Source organism: Bos taurus, chromosome 9 (genome assembly GCF_002263795.3).
Source record: "Bos taurus isolate L1 Dominette 01449 registration number 42190680 breed Hereford chromosome 9, ARS-UCD2.0, whole genome shotgun sequence".
NCBI lineage: Eukaryota > Metazoa > Chordata > Mammalia > Artiodactyla > Bovidae > Bos > Bos taurus.
Window position 1 is genome coordinate 8,692,519 of NC_037336.1, and position 27,238 is coordinate 8,719,756.

Below are 27,238 nucleotides of genomic sequence, written 5' to 3' on the forward strand. Positions count from 1 at the left end.
CAAGAAGTCAACACCATTATTATCACATAGCAAATCATAATTCAAGTTAACTTTGAGGCAATTTTTAGCAACAATTATGATACTAAATGTTTCAATAAACTGTGCCCTCTAACATCTTAGGTCTTACTATAGTACTAAAAACTTTCTGTGAAGGATCTTATGTAAATAAACTTTAACTTTTATATTCTTTACAACTTAATACTGAGTACAGCTGACACATTTGCCAGTCACTCAAGTTAAAGAAACAGCTGTAACTGATACGATCCTTGTTACAAATAATTTCCCCAATCTATGTCTAAAAGGAGAATAGAGGGGCACAGGAGGAGATGGTTATATGGTACCATCCACTCAATGAGCACGAATCTGAGCAAACTCCAGATGACAAAGAACAGGGAAGCCTGGCATGCTGCAGTCCATGGTGTCACGACGAGTCAGACACGACCCAGAGACTGAGCAACAGAGTTTAAAACATACAATGCTATGAAACTGATCTTATAAAAAAAAGTCAGGATACAGAAAATGTAAGAAACAGTAAAATCAGATTCAAAGTTAACTGATATGAATTTCTATTTATCTGCTTTAAAATAACATTAGATTTGAGATACTTTCAACCAGTAGTCAAAGTATTGTTTTTAATTCAACATAGAACTTGACATTTCAACAGCTATTTTTATTTAAAATAAAAATAACATAAACAATTTTTCAGACTCAAGAAACCTAAGAAATCTGTGTATTTACATTTATTTTCATACACTATATCAAGGGAAATAGTGACTATGCAATTATATAAAGGAACCACAAGATGAGAATCATTATACTCCTTTATCCAAAAAAGTATTATTAAAGGTTATTAATATATAATACTTAAATTACTAACAAATTAAAATAGCTACTTTTAATTACTAACAAATTAAAAGTATTGTTAATAATGTATAATAAAGCTAAATTACTCATTCTCTTGGGAAGAATGCATAAATTACAGAATTTTTAAACATGATCTAAATACTAGCTAGCACTGTTTCATTTTTCTGGAAGTCACTTATGAAACAGCCCCCACTAAATGCAACATAGTTAAGAAAAAAAAACTCAGAACAAACCAGACTCTAAATAACTGATAAAAAGGTCAGAGTTAATTTATACTGCCCAATCACAACATGACTGTCAGCATACTGAATTTTGGCACTACAGATACTTTGTAAAATCTATGCAGCCTATCAATATTGTAAGAAATTAAAAATAACAATAAATATTTAAGGGTAATGAATACTGATGTTTCTACTATAAACCAGAGAGTAGCCAGAATTTACATTTTTATTCCAAATCTAAGAGCCAGTGGAAATAAACAAGTATTCAAAAGAGTACCAAAATACTGGTTGGACCATAAAGAAGGCTGAGCTCTGAAGAACTGATACTTTTGAACTGTGGTGTTGGAGAAGACTCTTGAGAGTCCGGCGGACTGCAAGGAGATCAAACCAGTCAATCCTAAAGGAAATCAGTTCTGAATATTCACTGGAAGGACTGATGTTGAAGCTCCAATATTTGATCACCTGATGCAAAGAGCCAACTCACTGGAAAAGATCCTGATGCTAGGAAAAGACTGCAGGAGGAGAAGGGGACGACAGAGGATGAGACGGTTAGATGGCATCACCAACTCAATGGACATGAGTTTGAGTAAGCTCCTGGAGATGGTGAAGGACAGGGAAGCCTGGCGTGCTGCAGTCCACAGGGTGGCAAAGAGTCAGACAGAACTGACCAACTGAACAACAAAAAGCTTCAAAAAATTAAACATAAAAGGGAAAGTACTATAAATCACCCTAAGCACTATACCAGTATTAGGACTGAAATAATCAAATAATTTGTTAAGACTAGAAAAAAGCCTAAATTATAACAGCATTTATTGGGCTGAGAGCCATATGCCACGCTTGATAAACTGACAGATGCAGTAAGGTCTGGCTTCAGCCTCAGCATATCCATGTGTCTACTGCTTGGTGGCCTTGGCCTTAACAGCCACAGAGCCCAGTGACTATTTCATGAGCATTCCCAATAAGCATGATTATCAAGGTGCTCATCATTATTCCCTGGTGGCTCAGATGGTAAAGCTTCTGTCTACAATGCGGGAGACCTGGGTTCAATCCCTGGGTCAGGAAGATCTCCTGGAGAAGGCAATGGCAACCCACTCCAGTATTCTTGCCTGGAAAATCCCATCGATGGAGGAGCCTAGTGGGCTACAGTCCATGGGGTCACAAAGAGTCAGACACGACTGAGCAACTTCACTTTCTTTACTTTCATAATTACTAGTCATTAGGAAGATGCAAACTAAGCCCATGAGAGGCTACAGACCCCAGAATGGCTAAAATTAAGCCATCAGTACCAAGTATTGACAGGAATGCAGAACAACATACTTTCCCATGCTTTTCAAGAGGGACTATAACCAGCACAACCCTGTGGAGAACTGTCTAGCAGTCTCTCACCAAGTTCACACCTACCTACCATATAACCAGATGGTCCCACTCCACCAGCGATGAAGTGCAGTGACACATGCAAAGTCTTTCCGTCCAGACAAGCCTACCTGAGGGGCAGAGTCCAGGGTTCTTATCGGTGATTTATAATGCAGGCACAACTGCCTGAGTGACCAGTTAAGATTACCAAAAGTACAGACTCCAAAAAGGACAGCAGCTGTACCACAAGTCACATGCACAAACAATCTAAACAAGCTGGACTGCACGATTCTGTATTCAGTGGTACATATCCACTAATCAATTAGTACTATCAGGTGACAGCCAAAGGCCAGGTTTCCAGGTATTGGTCAAGGGTCAGCCACATAAGCAGGTCCCCCTGAAGATATGTGAGAGGGAAACTATCGAGTCTGATTCACAACGAGAAAGTTGACAGCAATATTATTAACAGTGATCAAAACCTGGAAATGACCTAAATGTCCATCCGCAGGTGAACAGATAAGCTGAGTGGTACAGTCATACAAATGGCAATAAAAAAGAAAAAACTATGAATACCTGTGAGAAGGATGGACCTCACAGACCTTAGGCTGAATAAAAGCACAGACACTGGAAGATGTACACCTTCTGAAAGCCACGCAGTTGCGTCCAACTCTGTGACCCCATGGATATAGTCCATGGAATTCTCCAGGCCAGAATACTGGAGTAGGTAGCCTTTCCCTTCTCCAGGGGATCTTCCCAACCCAGGGATTAAACCCAGGTCTCCCACATTGCAGGCGGATTCTTTACCAGCTGAGCCACAGGGAAGCCTACACCTTCTAGTACCTTCTAGTATATCTTAAGGAGAAGGCAATGGCACCCCACTCCAGTACTTTTGCCTGGAGAATCCCATGGACGGAGGAGCCTGGAAGGCTGCAGTCCATGGGGTCGCTAAGAGTCGGGCACAACTGAGCGACTTCACTTTCACTTTTCACTTTCATGCATTGGAGAAGGAAATGGCAACCCACTCCAGTGTTCTTGCCCCGGGGAATCCCAGGGACGGAGGTGCCTGGTGGGCTGCCGTCTATGGGGTCGCACAGAGTCGGACACGACTGAAGCGACTTAGCAGCAGCAGCAGCAGTACATCTTGAAGAAGTTCCAGAACTAGCAAAACTGGCTTATTATGACCCAAGTCAAAAAAGTATTTGGGGGCAATTACTGACTATAAAGAGACATGAGGATGTACAGCAACCAAAAATCTCATATGTTGCTGGTAAGAATATCCAGAAAAAGTTTCTAGGAACTGACACCTGAGGAAGAAAGTAGGGAAGAAACACAGTTCTGAAGAGACTCTGGGATACTGGTCTGTGCAAGGCTGCCCTGACACCACATCCTCAGCCATTTGCTTGTAATCAGACTGCTCTTTTTCAGTGTCCTTCAAAAAGATTTCTTCCTTCAGCATGTAAATGTTAAACTGTAAAGAAGGAAACTAAAAATACATTAACATTTTCATGTGTTTCAGATCAGTTCTAATGCCAAGTTGGTACTATATATCTGTAAATGAAAAAAATGCTATCATGAAACAGAGTAACTGATTCTTTTAATTAAGTTATACTTCAAACTGATAGCTATTTTCAAAGGAAAATTATTCTTAACTCCAACAGGAATGACACTCTCAAATCCTGATATCTTTATAAAATACATTTTACTTGTAACAGTTTTTGTTAAAAGATTGCTACTAACAAGTAAAAGATAAACAGACTTTTTGGTTTAATAGTCCCACTAAAATTAAAAAAAAAAAAAAACACACTAAAAAAGAAATTTTAAACCTCACATCTACAGAAATTGGCAGAAATTAAACTCATAAAACAAGTTATTTTTTTTAAAACAAAACTAGCAAGAACAAGTGAACAGAAAGCCATCAACTCTTAAAAAGCCAGACAAAAATTGTGGCAAAAAATACATGATAATTCTTATGATTTTTTAAATACACACAAAGCCAACAATGTATCTTTTGAAAACTGCATTTCTAAACTATAACTCACATAAGAATTAACTTGGACAAATCAGGCTTCGGAACTTCTAGACATTCTTTATTCCTCCTAACTACCAATGAGAAATCTGAAACACAGAATAGCTCAGTCAATATTGTAATAGTATAATTGATCATTACAAAGCTTTTTATTTTAGAGGGTCAAAGTATTAAGATATTCTGGGAACACTAAAAGCCTTCTAAAATTATCCCACTGGCCCAGCTGAAGCAATCTGGGGTCAAGACTGCCAGCTGCACACACAACACCCATTTTCCTTTCAGCTCACTCTCCTTTTTGTCTTTCTTCCTTCGACATTCTGCCTGAATTGTACACATGACAGCTTAGACTCCAGCCACGTCTCTGGACTCTGTGGTAGCCTTAAGGTGGAAAACAGGTACTAAGGACGGAGAGCAGAGGGAAGTGAGCGGAGGCCTTGCATAATGCTGCTACACCAGCCCGGGTACCTGCCTCCAGTCTTATTTTAAGTGAGACTGAAAAACCATTCCAGCCATTTATTTCCAACCTGTTCACAGCAGCATAGAATGTTGCAGGAGAAATGGGGTAACCCAAACATTCACCCCTGAGCCGTCACGTCCGTGGTGGTCCTGAGAGTGGTCAGTAGATGAAGCTCAATTAGTCTGTGCCCCTGAACACGGCAGCATCGTGATGGGCAGCCTAGTCCAGGTTCTAAACATATTTCCCCTGATAGTCAGCAGTCCTCTAATAAACACCAGGCCCTCCAGCTAAAATGGGAGGTATTGTTGCCTGATCACTCAATGGAATAAAGAGACCAAAATCTGTTATTGTTGTTCAGTAACAGTGGTGTGCAAATCTTTGCAACCCCAAGGACTGCCGCACGCCATGGCGCCCTGTCCTTCACCATTTCTTGGAGGTTCCTCAAACTCATGTCCATTGAGTCAGTAATGCCATTCAATCTCATCCTCTATCGTCCCCTTTTCCTCCTGCCTTCTGTCTTTCCCAGCATCAGGGTCTTTTCCAATGAATCAGTTCTTCACATCAGGTGACCACAGTATTGGAGCTCCAGCTTCAGCATCAGTCCCTCCAATGAATTTTCAGGATTAATCTCCTTTAGGATTGACTGGTTTGATCCCCTTGCAGTCCAAGGGACTCTGAACACCACAATTGTTGGGAGTTTTCTCCAATACTACAGTTCAAAAGTGTCAATTCTTCAGCGCTCAGCCTTCTTTATGGTCCAGTTCTCACACTCATACATGACTACTGGAAAAACCATAGCTTTGACTAAATAGACCTTTGCTGGCAAAGTAATGTCTCTGCTTTTTAATATGCAATCTAGGTTGGTCATAGTTGTTCTTCCAAGGAGCAAGAGTTTTTTAATTTCATGGCTGCAGTCACCATCCACAGTGATTTGGAAGCCCAAGAAAATAAAGTCTCTCGCTGTTTCCATTGTTTCCCCATCTGTTTGCCATGAAGTGATGGGACTGGATGCCATGATCTTAGTTTTCTGAACACTGAGTTTTAAGCCACCTTTTTCACTCTCCTCTTTCACCTTCATCAAGAGGCTCTTTAATTCCTCTTTGCTTTCTGCCATAAGGGTGGTGTCATCTGCTTATCTAAGGCTATTGATATTTCTCCCAGCAATCTTAACTCCAGCTTGAGCTTCATTAAGCCTGGCATTTTGCATGATGTACTCTGCATAGAAGTTAAATATGCAGGGTGACAATACACAGCCTTAACGTACTCCTTTCCCAATTTTGAACCAATCTGTTGTTCCGTGTCCGGTTCTAACTGTTCCTTCTTGGTCTGCATGTAGATTTCTCATGAGGCAGGTCAGGTGGTCTGGTATTCCCATCTCTTGAAGAATTTTCCACACTTTATTGCGATCCACACAGTCAAAGGCTTTGGTATAGTCAATGTAGCAGAATTAGTTTTTCTGGAATTCTGTTGTTTTTTCTATGATCCAACAGATGTTGGCAATTTAACTCTGGTTTCTCTGCCTTTTCTAAATCCAGCTTGAACATCTGGAAGTTCTCAGTTCACATAGTGCTGAAGCCTCGCTTGGAGAAGTTTGAGCATAACTTTGTTAGCATATAACATGAGTACAATTGTGCGGTAGTTTGAACATTCTTTGGCACTGCCTTTCTTTGGGACTGGAATGAAAACTGACCTTTTCCAGTCCTAAGGTCACTGCTGAGTTTCTAAATTTGCTGACATATTGAGTGCAACACTTTAACAACATCATCTTTTAGGATCTGAAATAGCTCACCTGGAATTCCATCACTTCCACTAGCTTTGTTTGTAGTGATGCTTCCTAAGGCCCTCTTGACTTTGCATTGTAGGATGTTTGGCCCTAGGTGAGTGATCACACCATAATGGTTATCTGGGTCACTGAGATCTCTTCTGTAAAGTTCTTCTGTGTATTCTTGCCACCTCTTCTTAATATCTTCTGCTTCTGTTAGGTCCATACCATTTGTGTCCTTTATTGTGCCCATCTGTGCATGAAATGTTCCCTTGGTATCTCTAATTTTCTTGAGGAGATCTCTAGCCTTGCCCATTCTACTGTTTTCGTGTATTTCTTTGCACTGTCCACTGAGGAAGGCTTTCTGATCTCTCCTTATTATTCTTTGGAACTCTGCATTCAGATGGATACATCTTTCCTTTTCTCCTTTGCCTTTCACTTCTCTTTTCTCAGCTATTTGTAAGGCCTCCTCAGACAACCATTTTGCCTTTTTTGCATCTCTTTTTTTGGGGATGGTCTTGATCCCTGCCTCCTGCACAATGTCACGAACCTCTGTCCATGGTCCTTCAGGCACTCTATCAGTTCTAATCCCTTGCATCTGTCATTTCCAATGTGTAACCGTTAGAGATTTGATTTAGGTCATACCTGAATGGCCTAGTGGTTTTCCCCAATTTCAGTCTGAATTTGGCAATAAGGAGTTCATGATCTGAGCCACAGTTAGCTCCTGGTCTTGTTTTTGCTGCCTATATAGAGCTTCTCCGTCTTCGGCTGCAGAGAATATAATCAATCTGATTTTGGTGTTGACCATCTAGTGATGTCCACGTGTAGAGTCATGCCTTGTGTTATTGGAAGAGGGTGTTTGCTATGAGGGTGTGTGCCACTGCATTCTCACGGCAAACTGTTGGCCTTAGCCCTGCTTCATTTTGTACTCCAAGGCCAAACTTGCCTGTTATTGTCAGATATAAATCATGCCTCCTAATTTGATGAAAGGGCTTCTATGGTAGCTCAGTGATAAACAACCTGTGTGCCAACGCAGAAGCAGCAGCTTCAATCCAAAGGTCAGGAAGATCCTCTGGAGAAAATGGCAAGCCGCTGGAGTATTCTTGCCTGGGAAATCCCATGGACAGAAAGAGTTTGGCAGGCTACGGTCCATGAGGTCTAGAAAGAGTTGGACACAACTTACCGGCTTAGTGATTAACAACATCAATTAACAACAATTCGATGAAACCACTGTTTTCATCCTTGCTGGAAGTATTCCCATATGGCTATAAAGAATTCTAAAAACAGCTGCCTTCAGCTGCAGGGTTTGAAGAGTAACAGTTTTGTGAAAGGGTCACAAGGAATACTAGTACAAACTGCCATGCTCACATCTATTCCCTGGTGACCAGTAACACGTAAAAAGATCACGGCAGGAAAGAACCACATGGTAGTGCTAGGGGGTTCACGGCACTCTCTAAACATGGAGGGGCACCTCTCAATTCATTTTAGGAAACTAGCAGAGGCTTCATGTTTAAACCTGATGAAAAAACAATAAAGGAAAATCACAGGCCAGTTTCACCTCTAAATCAAGCTTTAAAAGAATCCTAAACAAGATGGCAGCAAATGAAATCTAGCAAAAAAATTAAAAAACCCAAAAAGCCACCACCATGACCAATCTAGATTATCCAAGGAATGCAAAGATGGTTTAAGAACAATCTATATTCATGTGACACATCACTTAGAAGAATGTAAATATGAAACAAACTTCACATGATTATCTCCCCCTAACAAATGCATTCAATTCAACAAACATCTACTGAGTATGTTCCAGGCATCATTCTGGGGTCATGGACCAGAGCTCACTTCTTCCCTCCTCTCACATGGCTTACTTCTAGTGGGGAAAAGAAAATATTTAGAATCATTGAATTAAACTACTCAGAGTACATTAACAAAAATCTTAAATCGGTAACAAAAACACATCCCAACTGCCAAAAGGCAGTTGAATCAGAAAGCTAAAAAAGCCAATAAATGTTAAAAGATATGCAACTTCATTTCCAAATACGAGAAATGCAGATTAGTGAATGATCACTCACATTTGCCAAACTGGAAAAACTACAAATACATGGAGATATCAAAGTTCTGGGTCCAGAACAACTAAAAAGAGTACAGCCTCCTAAAAGGACTTAAACTGGTACATTTAGAAGAATGATGGCGCACTATTTAGGGTGTTGAAGCTGCACATGACTTATGAAGCACTGATTCCACTGTATGTATGTATTTTTACACACACACAACAGGAAACATGTAAAAACACGTTCACTGTTTGTCCAAATGTCCAGAATGATCACCATGTAGCACACAGTCACACACAATGATAATAAAGTGCACCTTATGCAGTAACATGTGTGAATCCTAGGGACACATGACTTGAATGAAAACAAGCAAATAATTCCATATACAGTTCAAAAAATGTATAACTTAGGATATAGCATGGTAATACTGTAAGGCAAGTAAGGAATTAACATAGACAGATCACAATAAACTGTAGAAAATTCTGAAAGAGATGGGAATACCAGACCACCTGACCTGCCTCTTGAGGAATCTGTATGCAGGTCAGGAAGCAACAGTTAGAACTGGACATGGAACAAAAGACTGGTTCCAAATAGGAAAAGGAGTATGTCAAGGCTGTATATTGTCACCCTGCTTATTTAACTTATATGCAGAGTACATCATGAGAAATGCTGGGCTGGAAGAAACACAAGCTGGAATCAAGATTGCCAGGAGAAATATCAATAACCTCAGATATGCAGATGACACTACCCTTATGGCAGAAAGTGAAGAAGAACTAAAAAGCCTCTTGATGACAGTGAAAGAGGAGAGTGAAAAAGTTGGCTTAAAGCTCAACATTCAGAAAACTAAGATCCTGGCATCCGGTCCCATCACTTCATGGGAACTAGATGGGAAAACAGTGGAAACAGTGTCAGACTTTATTTTTTGGGGCTCCAAAATCACTGCAGATGGTGACTGCAGCCATGCAATTAAAAGATGCATACTCCTTGGAAGGATAGTTATGACCAACCTAGATAGCATATTCAAAAGCAGAGACATTCCTTTGCCAACAAAGGTCCATCTAGTCAAGGCTACAGTTTTTCCTGTGGTCATGTATGGATGTGAGAGTTGGACTGTGAAGAAGGCTGAGCACTGAAGAATTGAAGCTTTTGAACTGTGGTGTTGGAGAAGACTCTTGAGAGTCCCTTGGACTAAAAGGAGATCCAACCATTCCATCCTGAAGGAGATCAGCCCTGGGATTTCTTTGGAAAGAATGATGCTAAAGCTGAAATTCCAGTACTTTGGCCACCTCATGCAAAGAGTTGACTCATTGGAAAAGACTCTGATGCTGGGAGGGATTGGGGGCAGGAGGCGAAGGGAACGACAGAGGATGAGATGGCTGGATGGCATCACTGAGTCGATGGACGTGAGTCTGAGTGAACTCTGGGAGTTGGTGATGGACAGGAAGGCCTGGCGTGCTGCGATTCATGGGGTCGCAAAGAGTTGGACATGACTGAGCGACTGAACTGAACTGAACTGAACTGAATTTAAACAGTGTTTATTTCTAAGGGGTTGGGGAGGAGATGGCATTGGGTAAAGGCACATAGGGGACTGCAAAACGCTGGCTTCAAACCTCATACCTTATCTGCTTAGTAAATACTCTGCAAGTATAAAAGTATTACATGTTGAGTAAATACCACAGCTGTCAATATTTGCAAAACAGCTGTGGCGGGCAGCCTCTAAAGTGGCTAACATCTCTGATACTCATGCCCTGCTTCTGGGTGTGGGCTGGACTAGACTCACTGCTGATAACAGAGTATGACCAAAGAGGGGGACGAGTGACTAAAAATCTCTGGCTTCTTGCTCCCATGTTATGAGCTGCCCTATGGGAAGTGCATGCGGCAAAAGCTGACTTTGCTGAACACAGACAGCCCAGGCCTGAGGCCGCCTCTGCCCACACCCCGGGATACCACTGTCCCTGCTGACGGCTGCATCTGGACCCCTGACCCACAGGGACGTGAGATAACGTCTGTCTGCAGTGTTAAACTGAGAAGTTTGGGGGCAATTTGTTACACGACAAGAAATCATTTGCACCATTGCTGGTAACACAGCAAAGTGATTAAAACATTCCGATGCATGATCTGACAGTATAGAACTTTCCAAATAAAATCGTTTATAGATTCTGACTTAGAATACATCATCTGACGTAGCCTGAAGAACAATCGTTTCTCTTAAGGACTATTTTGGTTGGTTCTTTCCTCTCTCTTTCAAATTAATTCCAAGGTTTATGCTGCAATGCTATTTTTATAACAAGAAACTGTTAAAACGTTAAATTACAGAGTCAGGGAAAAGGCTAAGCAATTTACAATGTAACGCACAATCGTGTAGAAACTAATGATAACTAGACTGTTGACGCCAAAGCTACTTAGAAACATTAGCTGAAATACCAGCACATAAAATACACATAAACGGTACATAAATGGACATAATGCAGATTAGCGTTACTAACTGACAATTCTTGGAAGCCATGTTGTGTGATACACAAAGAACCACATTCCAGTTTATAAACCTTGGTAATTCATAACTTTTCAGCCTCATTTTTCACATAAGATTCTAACTTTAGAAAATAGAAATCATAAAAATGCAAGTCCCCTCAAGTTTTAGGTCATAATAATAGCAGCTATCCTGGACTGACAGCCTGTCATATACCCAGCACTGTCCTATACTCTTCACTTATATCTGCTGATTAAATATTTCCCCAACAACTTTGAAATAAAACTGACATATCACAAAATGCACAAATTTTAAGTTCACAATCCAATGATTTTTAGTAAATGTATACACTTGAGTAACTAGCACCGTGATCCATTTTTAGAGCATTTCCATTATCTCAAACAAACTGCTTTGTGCCATTCGCAATTAACCCCACTCCAACTCCTAGTTTGAGGCAAGGACTGATCTGCTTTCTGTCTCTAGAGACTTGCCTTTTCTGGACATTTCATACCGAAGTAATTAAACAAGATGTAGTCTTTTGCATCTGGCTTCTTTTACTAAGCATGGGGCTAAGAGAGTTTTTTTCTGTGAAGAGCCAGATATTATCTCAGAAAGTGGCCACAGAAAACAGGAATGCCAGTTTGCTGACCCCTGACTTAGACTGCACAAACAGAACACATTTCACTTAAACACTCACTGGTTGCTGGACATGTGGATTCTTTCCAGTTCTGTGCTACTATGAAAAAAACTGCTGTGGAATTTGCATATATATCTTCGTGTGGACATTATATCCATTTCTCTTGAGCACAGTCCTTGAAGTGTAACTGCTGGATCACATAGTTTATAAACTAAAAAATTTAACATTTTCAGTTCAGTTCAATTCAGTTCTGTCTGACTATTTGCGACCTCATGGTCACAAAGCCTGCAGGACGCCAGGCCTCCCTGTCCATCACCAACTCCTGGAGCTTGCTCAAACTCATGTCCATCGAGTTGGGGATGCCATCCAACCATCTCATCCTCTGTCATCTGCTTCTCCTGCCTTCAATCTTTCCCAGCATCAGGGTCTTTTTCAATGAGTCAGCTCTTCTCATCTGGTGGCCAAAGTATTGGAGTTTCAGCTTCAACATCAGTCCTTCCAATGAATATTCAGGATTGGTTTCCTTTAGGATGGACTTGTTTGATCTCCCTGCAGTCCAAGGAACTCTCAAGAGTCTTCTCCAACACTGTAGTTCAAAAGCATCAATTCTTTAGCACTCAGCTTTCTTATGATCCAGCTCTCACATCCAAACGTGACCACTAGAAAAATCACAGTTTTCACTATATGGACCGTTGTCAGCAAAGTAATGTCTGCCTTTTAATATGCTGTCTAGGTTGGTCATAGCTTTTCTTCCAAGGAGCGTCTTTTAATTTCATGGCTGCAGTCACCATCTGCAATGATTTTGGAACCCAAGAAAATAAAGTCTGTGACTGTTTCCCCATCTATTTGCCTTGAAGTGATGGGACCTGATGCCATGATCTTACTTCTCTGAATGTTGAGTTTTAAGCCAGCTTTTTCACTCTCCTCTTTCACTTTCATCAAGAGGCTCCTTAGTTCCTCTTCATTTTCTGCCGTAAGGGTGGTGCCATCTGCATATCTGAGGTTATTGATATTTCTCCCTGCAATCTTGATTCCAGCTCAACTTTTTAGGAAAGTTGAAAACTGCTTTTCAACCCAACACACCATCTGACATTTCCAACAGCAGTGTTTGAACTTTCTAGTTTCTCTGGATCTGTCAATACTTGGATAGTATCTGGTTTTTATTACAGCCATTATGAACTGAATGTAGGTCTGCCCCAAAATGCACAGGTTGAAGCCCTAACCTCCAATGTGATGGTATCTGGAGGTGGGACCTTTGGCAAGCAATCAGAATTAGATCAAGTCCTGAGTAGGACTCCATGGCATGATCTGAGTGTTTAGGGTAAAAGGAAGAGAGGGCCGGTCTGTCTTACTCTTGTTCCCCTGGTCCCCACGTGAGGACACAGCAAGAAGGTAGCCCTCTGCAAGTCAAGAGAGGAACCAAATCTGTTGGCACCATGATCTTACGCTTCCCAGCCTCTACAACAGTGAGAAATACATGTTTAAGTCACCCAGTCTGCAGTATTTTGTTACAGAGCCTGAGTTGAGATAATCACTCTAGTGGGTGTGCAGCAGTATCTCACTGGAGATTTAATCTGCATTTCCATAATCATTAACAATGTTGAACATCCTTTTATGCGCTTACAAGCAATTTAGAAATCGTTATTAATGAAAGTATGCTCAAATACTTTGCTCATTTTTAACTGTTTGTCTAATTAGTGATTGGTAAAAATTGTTATTATATTCTGTATACAAGCCTTATACGACATACAGTTTGCAAATATTGTGTCTGTGACTTCATTTTTTTAAACGGTCTTTTGAAAAGTCACATTTTTAATTTTGATACAGTAGAATTTATCAAGTTTTCTCTTACTTGCACCTCGTAAATTTTGATATGCAGTATTTTTATTCTCATTCAGTTCAAGCTGAGGAGGGAAGAAGTGGTTAGAAGGAAGGCAACAGACCTAGTCTAAAATATTATATACTAACCACTGTCCTTAGCAGTCTGCAAGCATAAACCAGTCCATCCTAAAGTAGATCAGTCCTGGGTGTTCACTGGAAGGACTGATGCTGAAGCTGAAACGCCAATACTCTGGCCACCTGATGCAAAGAGCTGACTCATTTGAAAAGACCCTGAGGCTGGAAAAGATTGAAGGCAGGAAGAAAAGGGGACAACAGAAGATGAGATGGCTGGATGGCATCACCAACTCAATGGACATGAGTCTGAGTAAACTCTGGGAGTTGGTGATGGACAGGGAGGCCTGGCGTGCTACAGTCCATGGGGTCTCAGAGTCAGACATGACTGAGCAACTGAATTGATTGAACTCAGTTGCTATTCACTGACCACCAGGAAATTTATCATATATTAACAGCTTGAGGATCAGGTGCTCTAGAAATGTTAATTTTGAGATGTGAACTTTTTGGTAGAAACTGTGAAGTGGACCACTGGACACAGATATGAAGTTCAAGAGAGGTCTGCAGGGCAGTGACACCTGCTCAGCACTCACACGTCTCATACTCCTAGCATGGTGCAAAGGCACCGCTCCAGCCCCATCACACATGCAGAGAAGTCAGAAAGAAGTGAAGGGACCTCAAGGTACCATGGCATGATTCACAGATTAGATAGCATGTTCAGAGTAACTGTATAAACTCCAGCTACAAGTGTTCAGCAACTAACCAACCGGGAGAGAGGTGAAATGTCCTAAAAACTCTCTTGTGTGGTGTGCTAAGTCACTTGAGTCATATCCAACTCTTTGCAATCCTGTGGACTGTAGCCTGCCAGGCTCCTCTGACCATGGGACTCTCCAGGCAAGAATACTGGAGTGGGTTGCCATGCCCTCCTGCAGGGGATCTTCCTGACCCAGGGATCGAACCCATGTCTCTTACGTCTGCTGCATTGGCAGGCAGGGTCTTTACCACTAGTGCCACGTGGGAAACTCTCTTAGGTGCTCCAGAATGCCTGCCACAAGAACAGTTTTGAAACAGGATGGAAGGGGGTAGGGTACAACCTTTAAAAGAATGGCATGGCCTGAGAATAAAACATAAAATGATTAGAACTAAACAGGTCAAGATGACAGATGAGTCCACTTCCACTACACCTTGAGTCTCAGTGTATGCTCACTGTAAGCCATCAGCAGACTAAGCGACACACCCACAGGCACCGTGACGGTTCTAAGGCTGACCATAGCACTAAAAAATTGGGTGGTGCCTCAGTCCTGGAAATCTCTGGCCCTTCCCCAAATAGTTAGACTACCCGTCCCACTACTCATTATCCTAGGAAGTTACCCACCCCTATAAAACACCATCCCATGCCCTGGGGCTGCCCTCACCGGCTGAGAGGGCACACACTGTCTGTGGAGTGTGTTTCTCTCGAAATAAATCCACTTCTTACCTGTCACTGTGGCTCTCACTGAGTTCTTTCCATGACGAGACACCAAGACCCTGAGTTTCGTTAGGCCCTGAGACCAGGAATATCATGATCTCAACTAGAAGATCATGGGTACAAGCCCCAGGCTGGGTCTTGGTTGGGTTCGAGCCTGGATGTGTGGGTTCAAGTTAAAATCTGAGGTGCACAGTTTCAGTTTGAAACCTTCTTGGTCAATCTTATTCGTCCCAGTTCTATAATTTAACTCACCTAAATACACATACACTTGGCAAACTCTATTTCCACTACAGAATTCCTTAACAGCAAAAAGTGAAAATTTATTATATAATCTATGTGGGGTTGTTTGAAAAAGAACATCCATAAAATGGAAAACAATGCAGTATACATACACCCACGCCCCACACATATATACACAAGAGCCTCCCAGCAGCACTGGGAATGGCCAAATGCTAAACAAGCCAGCTGATCACCAGTAGGAGCGTGGATAAAACTCGATACACGGTTACAGTGAAGCATTATACAGCAGTGGGAATCAACAAGGCACTGTTACCTGCAACAATATGGATGATTTTCAAATGTAATGCTGAGCACTAAAGAGGCCAAATAGGAAACGACACACAGGATATGATTCAGTTTTTATGTACACAAAAGAGAGAGCCCAAAAATCAGCATCAAGAGGAGACAGCGTCACCAGAAGTGACAGGACAACCACAGACAAGCCAGCACAACAGCCCTGAACACCCCGGCTCTTGGTTTGGGCTTTCCCTGTGTCTAAACCACCCTGCACTCACAGCAAAATCAAAACACGCATAAAGACAAATGATTAAGTAAAAGGAAAATTCGCTTAAAAGAAGCTAAAGGGAAGTAGATGGTCAAAGAATTAAAACTAAAAATTTCAACAACAGTCAGAGAAGAGAGAAAAACATTTACAATAAATTATAATAAATAGAAAGAATTTAAAGATAAAAATTAATCTGATGCCAAACAGAACTCAGATAAAAGGCTAAACATATACAGAGGAGTTAATAAGAGGCTCAAATGTGAAACTAAAACAGAACCGAGAGCCAAAGACTCAGGCAAGAGAAGCTTTAAAAGAAAATATCAAAGAAATTTGAAGGCAAAGATGAATAAACAAAAATACTCAAAAGGAAAAGAAAAATGAGTCAATGTTTCTGGGGTGGGCACAACATCCTCTGACGAGACAGTCTTCTTCTGAGTACAGGGTCACCACGAGTACAGGTTAAAGGGGCAGAAGTAGGCAATTCACCAGCTTCCCGGGTGGCACTAGTGATAAATAACCTGCCTGACAATCAGGAGACATAAGAAACGCAGGATCTTCCCTGGGTCAGGAAGATCCCCTGGAGGAGGGCATGGAAACCCACTCCAGTATCCTTGCCTGGAGAATTCCATGGACAGGGGAGCCTGGCGGGCTACAGTCTACAGGGTTGCAAAGCGTCGGACATGACTCAAGTGACTAAGCATGCATGCATGCACACACACGCGTGCGTGCACACACACACATGCACACAAGCTATTCTACCCTCTCAGCCTTCTGTGAGCTCCAGGAAGCTATGTCTTTGTAGGCAGCTTCAGTTAACACAGCCTGGTAATAACCAATCAGCAGCTGAAGTATCTGCAGCAGGATTCACTTCCACAAAGTTTCCAGAAAAAAAACACCCAAAGTTCTATTAATACAACAGAAGTTTCTTTAAAAATGTGGTTTCAGGACCTCAAGATCAGCACAGATCAGCAGGGTATCTGCACATGAAATCATCTTCATGACAGTGTAAGATGCTATTTCCCTTTCCCCTAGCAGTTACTACATTCTTCACCCACTAGCACTCACCAGCGTGGGGCACTTGTAATCAGGAAAGTACCCTTAAGCAGAAATACTTCTGAGATGTCCACCCATGAGTGCTCATCTGTTCCAAGTTCTGTTTAAGCAAGTACACTTTCAGCATTCTTGTGAGAACCACTAGTGCTATTTCAGCTGTGAGCTACACAAATAGCTCACAAATAGTATAATTTTCGCTTGAAAGAACAAAGGACAGAAAAGCAATAGTAATCCAGATTGGAGTACTAGGCGACTCTCTCAGAAATGAACAAAGTGAACCTGTACTTCAAAGAAAGTAAGTGACAGTATTTGTTACTAGTGATAAAACTTGAGGTCTCAAGAGAGAATCAGAAATTTTGGGGAAACTTGAATCCAGCACCTCCAGTCTTCCATCCTTCCCATACATAAGTGCTTCTCTGATAAGAAGAGTGGTGATGTTAACAGAATGCCAACGTAAATCAGAGTCTCTCTGGATGTAATCTAGTATTCCGTATTATTTAAAAGGCCTCTAGGTGATGTTTGAAGCTGCCCCAGAGGTTCCATGCTAAGCATTCCCATAGGTAACAAACATCCCCAGAAGAATTTATTAAAAGACAGCTCCCTTAACAGTAAGCAGCTCCAGCTTAGGAAACATTATAATAATACTATAATAATGCCCATTCTGGACTAATCATTCACTAACAAGGTGATCTGTAACATCCTGAGGTATCAATTTCTTCACCAGTAAAATGTAGAAAATACCTCCACAAAATGACATTCCTGAAGATCAACGAAAACGTTGAATGTGAAAGCCTTGCACAATACCTGGCAAGGTCAGGCAACGAGAATGTGTTGGTATGTTAGGAGAGATTAGATGAAATACAGAATCTCACAGCAGGGAACGGATAAAATAGCGCTTTGGATTCTCTGGAGTCTGTGTGGCACTCAGGGTGCAGGAGGAGAGAAGTAATGGGCAGTTAGGTACTATCGAGCATTTATAGGAAACAGCTGGGCTTGAGGACAGTTACCATCTCAGAAGCTATGATTCTTAGTTATAGGTCATCATCCGAGTCAAAGACCTACCAATCATAGCTAAAATGAATTAAGTAACATAATGACAACAACCATTAATATTATTAAATTAAATCCTCTTGCTTCGATTCCACAGTCATCAGGAAATCTTTTTTCTTTCATAATTTGGCTTCTCATGCAAAATTCTTTCCTAGATCAATGACTCTCCTATCCCAAAGTAGTCTCTCACTACAATCCAAATTATACAGAGAATCAAACCCTAAATCCCTAAGTCATCTTGTTTATAAAGATTAATTTTTCCCCATGCATTTAAAACAGCACTAGAGACACATTATCCTTAGGAGGATTAAGAAAAATTATCACAAATCATTTTCTGCAGACTTAATTCTCTCTATAAAACAAACTGGAAAGATTGCCGAATTAACACTCCAGTGTAGAAGTCTTTGTACCCTTGACTATGATGGATCAACACAGTAGCCTCTAGGTTCAATGATAAGATAGGGTTCATAAACCTGGACTACACCTAGATAAAATCGGGCTGATCTTGTCACATTTTGCAGCACAAATGCACTTTAGTGTTACAAAGAGACAGGCCCCACCCACAGAACTGTTTTGATGAGGGGATTTATATCCTGTCAAACTAGAATCAAGATTGCCAGGAGAAATCTCAACAACCTCTGATATTCAGATGACTGGCAACCCACTCCAGTATTCTTGCCTAGAGAATCCCAGGGATAGAGGAGTCCGGTGGGCTGCCGTCTATGAGGTCGCACAGAGTTGGACACGACTGAAGCGACTTACCAGCAGCAGCACCCTTATGACAGAAAGCAAAGAGGAACTAAAAATAAAAAGCCTCTTGATGAAGGTGAAAGAGGAGAGTGAAAAAAGCTGGCTTAAAACTCAATATTCAGAAAACTAGGATCATGTCATCCAGTCCCATTACTTCCTGGCAAACAGATGGGGAAACAATGGAAACAGTGGCTGACTTTATTTTCTTGGGCTCCAAAATCACTGCAGATGGTGACTGCAGCCATGAAATTAAAAGATGCTTGCTCCTTGAAAGAAAAGCCATGACAAATCTAGACTATGTATTAAAAAACAGAGATATTACTTTGCTGACAAAGGTCCATATAGTCAAAGTTTTTCCAGTAGTCATGTACGGACATGAGAGTTGGACCATAAAGAAGACTGAAAGCCGAAAAATCGATGCTTTAGAATTGCGGTGCTATAGAAGACTCTTGAGAGTCCCTTGGACTTAAAGGAGATCAAACCAGTCCATCCTAAAGGAAATCAACCCTGAATATTCACTAGAAGGACTGATGCTGGAGCTGAAACTCCAATAATACTTTGGGCACCTGATGAGAAGAACTGACTCACTGAAAAAGACCCTGATGCTGGGAAAGATTGAAGGCAGGAGGAGAAGGGGACGACAGAGGATGACATGGTTAGATGGCATCACCAACTCAATGGACATGAGTTTGAATAACTCTGGGAGATGGTGAAGGACAGGGAAACCTGGCATGCTGCAGTCCATGGGGTTGCAAAGAGTCAGACACAACTGAATGACTGAACATGCACGCAGTAAATTTGTAAGGAAAAGCAATAGTCTGCTTAATATACCAGCATTTCAAAAGTGTTCACTTACTAGGTCAAATATGAATTTTATGATACACATTTAATGTATTCATAAGAAATAATGAATTCTTTATTAAAACACCACAAAAATATTTCTAAAATCTATACCAAAGAAATAGAATTTCATAGGTCCTGCAGATTTTAGATAGGTAAAGGACAAAGTTAGAGCCAAGGCAGCTAAATTAAGATCCAATGACATCCTTGAAAAACTCATCCTATCAACAGAAACTTCTACAGATGTTTTTTCAGTATTCTATAAAAATTTTTTTCAACCTCTTGACTCACTGCTGACTGAAAAAAAAAGATATCCCTTTTCTAATTCAGCACTTAAACATTTTTAAAAAGCACATTTATATGTTTTCAGCACATTTATATGTTTTCAAAGAAAAAACTTGGGAAACATTTAAGTGGTTATTACAAATAGGTTCCCTAATCCAACACTACGGAAGGAAGAGAGGAAGCAAAGGAGGAAGGGCCCAGGTCACCATGCTGTGCTGTGCTTAGTCACTCAGTCGCATGGGACTCTTTGAGACCCCATGGACTGCAGCCCGCCAGGCTCCTCTGTCCATGGGGATCCTCCAGTCAAGAATACTGGAGTGGGTAGCCGAAATCCCTTCTCCAGGGGATCTTCCTGACCAAGAAATCGGACTGGGGTCCCCTTCATCGAAGGTGGATTCTTAACCAGCTGAGCTACTAGGGAAGCCCCCAAGCCCCCATGACTCCCAGATTAATAGGCTCTGTAGAGTATAGAAAAGGTGATGTTGCAAACTCCCAGACAGTATATTCTACTACTGCAATACGTAGAAGAAATTTCTGGAACACAGATACTCAAGTGGGAAAGTGGTAAGGAAGGTGAGCAAACAATGGTATCAGAGGCAGAGAGCTGAGACTTAACATGACTAAACGTCTACAGAGAAGGGCAGCAGGTGAATCTTAATGAAGCAAAGTATCTTACAGAAGCTTCAAGATGACAAGGTGAATTCTATACTACTTATTTCTGGTGCTGAAACACTCATCTCAAGTGCAATCTCAAAATTTAAAGTTTATATGTAGCTTTATTCTACACTTTAGTGACCAGCCCAGACAGGAAATGAAATGGAAATTTACTCACTATAGTAACCATACAGTACAGTGTCCTCGATCTGTCTGCTGACATTCCCGTTGGCCCAGTCCTAGGACAAAAAGGAAACAACAGAAACATTAATGAAACATCTAATTGCTTAACAGTTATACTTAAGTCTTAATATGATCGAGTATCACTTTAAAATGTATTATTGACACCGACAGGTATGGTCTGTGCCTTCAAGAAGTCAGCGACAGATGAGTAAAAAGACAACTGCATTAGCAGGTAAATGTGAGCAAGCGTGAGCAGGTGGTTCTGAGGAAGTTCATGGGATGGAAGTCGACTGACTGTCAGAGGTGGCTTCCCAGGGCAACTAAACAGGGTCTGAAAAACACAACGGGAAGGAGGGAAGACGGTGAAGGCACATACATGGAGAGTCTGAAAAGCCTGCAAAGAAGCAAAATACAGACTCACTAGAGCTTCTGGAAAGGGAAGGGAAAACAGGTGAGCGAGGGAGAGGAGGGGCAGGTGTGAGGGCTTCTGAGTCACTTTAAGTATGCTAGCCTCTGTCGGAGGGCAAGGGGAAGCAGAGGCACACTGCTATACAAGAGTGACAGGTGCGAAGTGTAACTTAGAAACAAGATATTCAGCATAACATACATTTTTAAAAATACCTAAAAGAAGAGTAAACTAAACTCCTTTGCATTCAACCCAATTATTTTTTAATTAGTAATTTTAGAAAATTAATTCAAATTAATCTCAAATTTTTTAAAAACTACATTAATTAATTAGAACTGAGATAAATAGCAAGTCTTTTTGAATATCCTAATTTTATGCATATAAAAAATTAAACCTGGAGAGTCTATGTGACTTGCTATTAAGTAACAAGGTTCATTTTAGTATTCAGGTCAATTCTGTTCCATCAATACTTTAAGAATCCCACTTACAAGTCTTTTAAGGCAGAGTGGTAACATTCAATTATCCTAAAATAATTTAGGTTTTTCTTTTTTTTCCCTTTTTCACTTATAAACACCTACAACAAGGATTTATGAATTTCTAATTGAAAAATGGCTAAAAGAACCAAAGTGTGGAAAACTCAAATTTAGCACTACAGACACAAACCTTGGCATACAGTGCACAATAAAAATACTATTTCTCCAATAGCAATGAAGACTGTGAAAAACTTAAGAATAGGCTAAACTTTAAAATTATGTTACCTGAATAAAGAAACAAGTAACTACAGAATATGAAAAAGATCCAAATGAAAAGTCAGTGTTTCCACATGAAAAGGCTGTAAATACCAAATCCATGAAACCGTACACTGCCAATCAAAACCCCAACAGCAGGGACAGTGCTCTGACGTGGTGGTTCTAAAAGTCATCTGAAAACATACAGTCAAAGAGCTAAGAAAATTTTTGTAAAAGACCAACAAGGAGGAATTTAACCAATTACTAAACCTTATTAATAAACCATGAAAATCTATTATTAATATCATAGTGACCTTCCATTTACCTAAATGGCAAGATTTAAAACATTAAAAATATCCAGCAATGGCAAACGTGGAGGAAAAGCCATCTACACACAGTAATTAGTAAGAAACAGTCCATGATATAGATCATTTTTGCTGGAATCTGTCCTAAAAAGATTCACACAAATCAGGACAGATATGATGCACAGGGATGTTTTGAAACAAGTAGTCCTGCCCACTTAACAACCTCAAGACCTCCGGAGGGATGCCTGGCAGCTTGCAAGCCCAGGCCCCGCACTGCCCACCACCCCCCCCCCCCACAGCAGGTGGGCTGTCCTCCCCTCAGTCACTCAGGGGACCAAGGGGCCCAGGGGCACGGGGTGCCCAGCCCCTGCGGTGTCCCGGGCCCGCAGACAGCGGGTATTCCAGCTCGTGTTGGGGGGACCCACATCCACGGTGTTGATCTACCTGAGGCTAATCTTCCGCCTGCCCCGCAGGCAGAGGTGCCTCTGCTGAAGCACCCACACTATGGGAAAGCTCACCACTTCACAGAATGGGAAGCACATAAGAGCGTGTGGACCTGTTGACCCTTAGTCCCATAAATTACAGCCTCCACCAATCAATGGTGATTGATCTTTCTTCACCCAACAATACTCAGGGTGGTCCAATGGTTAAGAATCTGCTTTGCCATGCAGGGGACAAGGGTTCAATCCCTGATCAGGGAACTAAGATCCGACATGCCTCCACGCAAGTTAGGCCATGCGCCACAACTAGAAAGTCTGTGCACCCCAACAAAAAGATCAATAAACAATAGGATAATGTTGTTTAAAATGCTAAAACACAATAAGAAACCACAAAAAATGAGAGAATCTAATCACCTGGGGAGAAACAATAAAATGTATTATTGTACCTTTATAATGTGGAATACCATATGGACATTAAAATCTCTAAAATGTATATAAACTGGTATATATGGATATCCATGAACTATTTCTGAATGGGGCTAAACAGAACAAGTTGCAATCAATAAGACTCACAATCTTCGACTAAAAAATGTAATCAAAGAAACACCAAATATATACTACAGAAAAATAAAAATAAACTTAAGCAGTGCTCACTGCACAAGACTGGAAAAAGCACTGTGGTAAATTCTAACCAATGACGAGAAATTTTTTCTTCAGGTATCCAAATGAATGAACACAACCAAAACTTCAGCTCCCAAAAGCTGTGTTTCTTAAGTGATTATTTATATATCAAAACAAATTTTTAAAGATTTTTGAAGCTTGACGATTTTTTGAAACAGAGGATAATTACAGCTATTCCTCTGCAAGATTCCAACCAAGTTAAACTTAAAAACTGAAGAAGACAATAACCTCAGAAGAAGACATAAGTAGAAAGACTGGAGGTAATTTAAAATCAATGGGCTTCCCTGGTAAAGAATCTGCCTGCTAATGCAGGAGATGCAGGCTGGATCCTTGGGTTGGGAAGATCCCCTGAAGAAGGAAATGGCAACCACTCCAGTATTCTTACCTGGGAAATCCCATGGATGGAGGGGCCTGGTGGGCTACAGTCCATGGGGTGGTAAGAGTCAGACACAACCTAGCACTAAACAACAATTTAAACTCAAAGGTTCACTGACATTTAGTGTCTTTTACCCTCAAGGGTTCTTTCCTTTAACCAAATCTTGCAGCAGTTAGAGAATATTACTGTTACTATTTTAAAGCAAAAAATATGTGTAAAATATACAACATCACTCAAGTATTATTTGTATATTTGGCTTTTATATACAATCTTGCCTCCAAGGTATCCGATTCACTGTCAAAAGAGCTCCATTTATGAAACTTCTACATTTTGAAAATTGCTTAGTTATGCCCTTGATACATTTTACAAACTTCTGCCTCCCAAAGTAGAGACCAAAAAAAAAAAACTTCAGAAGACCCAAAGGAATGTGAGAGAAAACAAGAACTAATACTAAGTAGAGAATATACAAGAACATTTTAGAGAAAAAAGGAAAAGGCGATACAGTCCATGAAGCGGAAAGGTATTGATTTGTATACATAAAGCTCCTTTTCCATCCTTCCAGGAGACCTTTTAAAATGCTCAGTCCAACCCAAAGCTACACTTAAGTACCCTTAACTTTACCAGATAACCTCCCTTTAGACCTGTGGCTCTCACTCATGGATGACTCCCCAAGAGGACATCTGGCAGTGTCTTGGAGACAGTGGGGCTGGGGAGGGGGCTGGGGAAGGGACAGCATGCTACTGGCATCTGAAGGTGGAGGTTAGGCTCTGCTAAATGGCTGCAACACACAGGACCGCCCCTTACAGGAACGAAGCACTCGGCACAGAAGCCGATGCTTAAGAAACCCAGACTTGAAGTTCTCTAAAATAATCTGAGGACCAAAAACAAGAGCTACTCAGTTCAGTCCCAAATGGAGACCCCGTTCCACCTGTACTCAGATGCCAGTGCTTCCTTCTGCTGAGTGCCCATGCTATTTACAGCCAAGCCTTTCACGCAGAGGCCCGCAACCCTCTGCTTCTGCAAGGACACAACACCGGGCCTGCAACGATACTCTCCCCTGACAAACATCTCTCCCACTCTACTGAATCCTACAGTGTATGCACTCCAGTAGTTTCCATCAAATACCACAGTCACCACAAATAAAAACACCCCTCCCTCAACCCACCTCCTACTCCCCTGGAGGAGGAGCTTCCTGAAAAGCTGCCAGCATCCCGTCACTACTCCCCCACCTTCCTGCCCACACTTAGCTCACTCCCACCTGACCACCCACTGCTCTGCAGAGATTACTCTTCACCAAAAGCGAGGGGTCACTCCCCTGCCACTCTCCCTCCACTTCTCAGCATTGCTCTTGAAGCACATCTGCTGAGAAGCGCCCCTCTTCCATTTTCCTTCCCCCTACCAGGCTGCAGCCCCGCCCCGTGAGTGGCCTCCACATAATAATACAGCTCTGCCATCCCTGGCCCGGCCCTGGTGTCAAGCCTTCTCTGACCACTCGCTCTCCCCAGCTACGGGTCTGTCCACAGCTCTAAATACCATCCACAGGCTGATGACTTCCAGTCACCACGAAGGTTTCCCTGGAGCTTAACTCGCCACTTGACTGCACCACCTAAATATATATGACAGGCACTTGGAAGGTAACCTGTCCAGAATGCAGCTCTTTTTCTAACATCCCCTCAGCAGAGACATTACTTTGCCAACGAAGGTCTGTCTAGGCAAGGCTATGGTTTTTCCAGTAGTCGTGTATGGATGTGAGAGTTGGACCATAAAGAAAGCTGGGCACCAAAGAATTGATGCTTTTGAACTGTGGTGTTGGAGAAGACTCTTGAGAATCGCTTGGACAGCAAGGAGATCCAACCAGTCCATCCCAAAGGAAATCAGTCCTGACTATTCATTGGAAGGACTGATGCTGAAGCTGAAACTCCAATACTTTGGCCACCTGATGCAAAGAACTGACTCATTAGAAAAGACCCTGATGCTGGGAAAGATTGAAGGCAGGAGGAGTAGGGGACGGCAGAGGATGAGATGGTTGGATGGCATCACTGACTCGATGGACAAGAGTTTGAGCAAGCTCCAGGATTTGTTGATGGACAGGAAGGCCTGGTATATTGCTGTCCTTGGTATTGCAAGGAGTTGGACACGACCGAGCAACTGAACTGAACTCACTTGCCCACGTGCACACACAGGACTTATTATTCCCCAGGCATCCCTATTGCTCTAAAGTGTCCTAGGCATCACTGCTTCAGTTTTCTTTTTCCTTCAACCCCATATCTAATCCATCAGCAAGGCCACGCAGTCTACCTCCAAAATACATGCCAACTTTAATCACTTTTCTTCACCAACACCACTCTAATCCCAAGTCAACTTTATTTTTTAAAACCTTAACTTCCCACTGCACTGAGAAGAAAATCTAAACCCATAGATATGACCTAAAGGGAAAAACACTGGGTCCCCACCTTCCTCTTGACCTCAGCTGGTACCACAGCACAACCCGACGCCACCCTGCAGTCCAGCAGACCAGATGCACGTCTCCCCGAGGGCCGCTGTCCTGCTGCGGCGTCTCTGTGAAGGCTGCTTCACTCGGGTCTCACCTTAAGGACCCTCTGCAGCAGTCTGGCCTTCCCCCTCCCACCTCAACACCCACTGCTGAGCGGACGCTCACATTGGTCTGCTCTGCGTCCTCACAGAACTGAGCACTAGGAAGCGAGCTGGTCTGGCCTCAGAGAACGTAGGCGGCCTGAGAGCGGTGGACTCACTGGTTTTCAGCATCTGTCTCTAGCACCTACAACTGTCAGGTCTGTATTACATACTTAGCAAATACTAAGTGCATGAATACATTTAAGGTGTAGTAAGAACACAAAGTTCTAAGGTCCAATTATCTGCATCTGAGAGGAGGAATGAGGCAATAGGAGAGCGTTCAACCCAAACACCTGATAATCTCAGGCCATAAAGAGATTAATCACTGATGGACGGAAGGAAGAAATGAATATTTTAGGTACCAAAACAAATATTTTTATATTAACTAATTTTAATTAGTTAATATAATTAGTTAACACATCTTAACTAATTTTATACACTGTATAAAATAAAGAATATTTGTTCATGTTAATGGCTATTTCTGATTTTTTTTTTTTATTAGTACACTTTAGCTCAGTGGTAAAGAATCTGCCTGCAATGCAGGAAACACAGGAGATGTGGGTTTGATCCCTGGGTCAGGAAGGAAGAGGAGGAAATGGCAACCCACTCCAGTATTCTTGCCTGGAGAAGTCCATGCACAGAGGAACCTGGAGGGCCAAGTCCATGAGGTCACAGAGAGTCGGACGTGACTGAGCATGCACAATTTGTATGTTTCGTGAGCCAAAGTTATTGGCCAACTACACAAGGCACTGTAATAGAACACTTTCAGCCATTCTTTACAGTTTTTGTTTTTGTTTTTTTTTAATCTGTGAAGTTAATTATTACACAGAAAAACTAGAAACAATGAAATTATCCGGCGAAAAACAC

The 27,238-nt window shown here is 41.6% G+C and overlaps 1 protein-coding gene across 1 annotated transcript in view; it reads right to left on the minus strand.

Moving 5' to 3' along the window:
• The window catches only part of LMBRD1 (LMBR1 domain containing 1), a 132,297-nt gene that overhangs the window by 85,367 nt on the left and 19,692 nt on the right, over nt 1-27,238 (minus strand). The window contains 1 exon segment of the mRNA NM_001035092.2: nt 20,797-20,857. Within this exon segment, the coding sequence (NP_001030264.1) occupies nt 20,797-20,857 (61 nt within the window).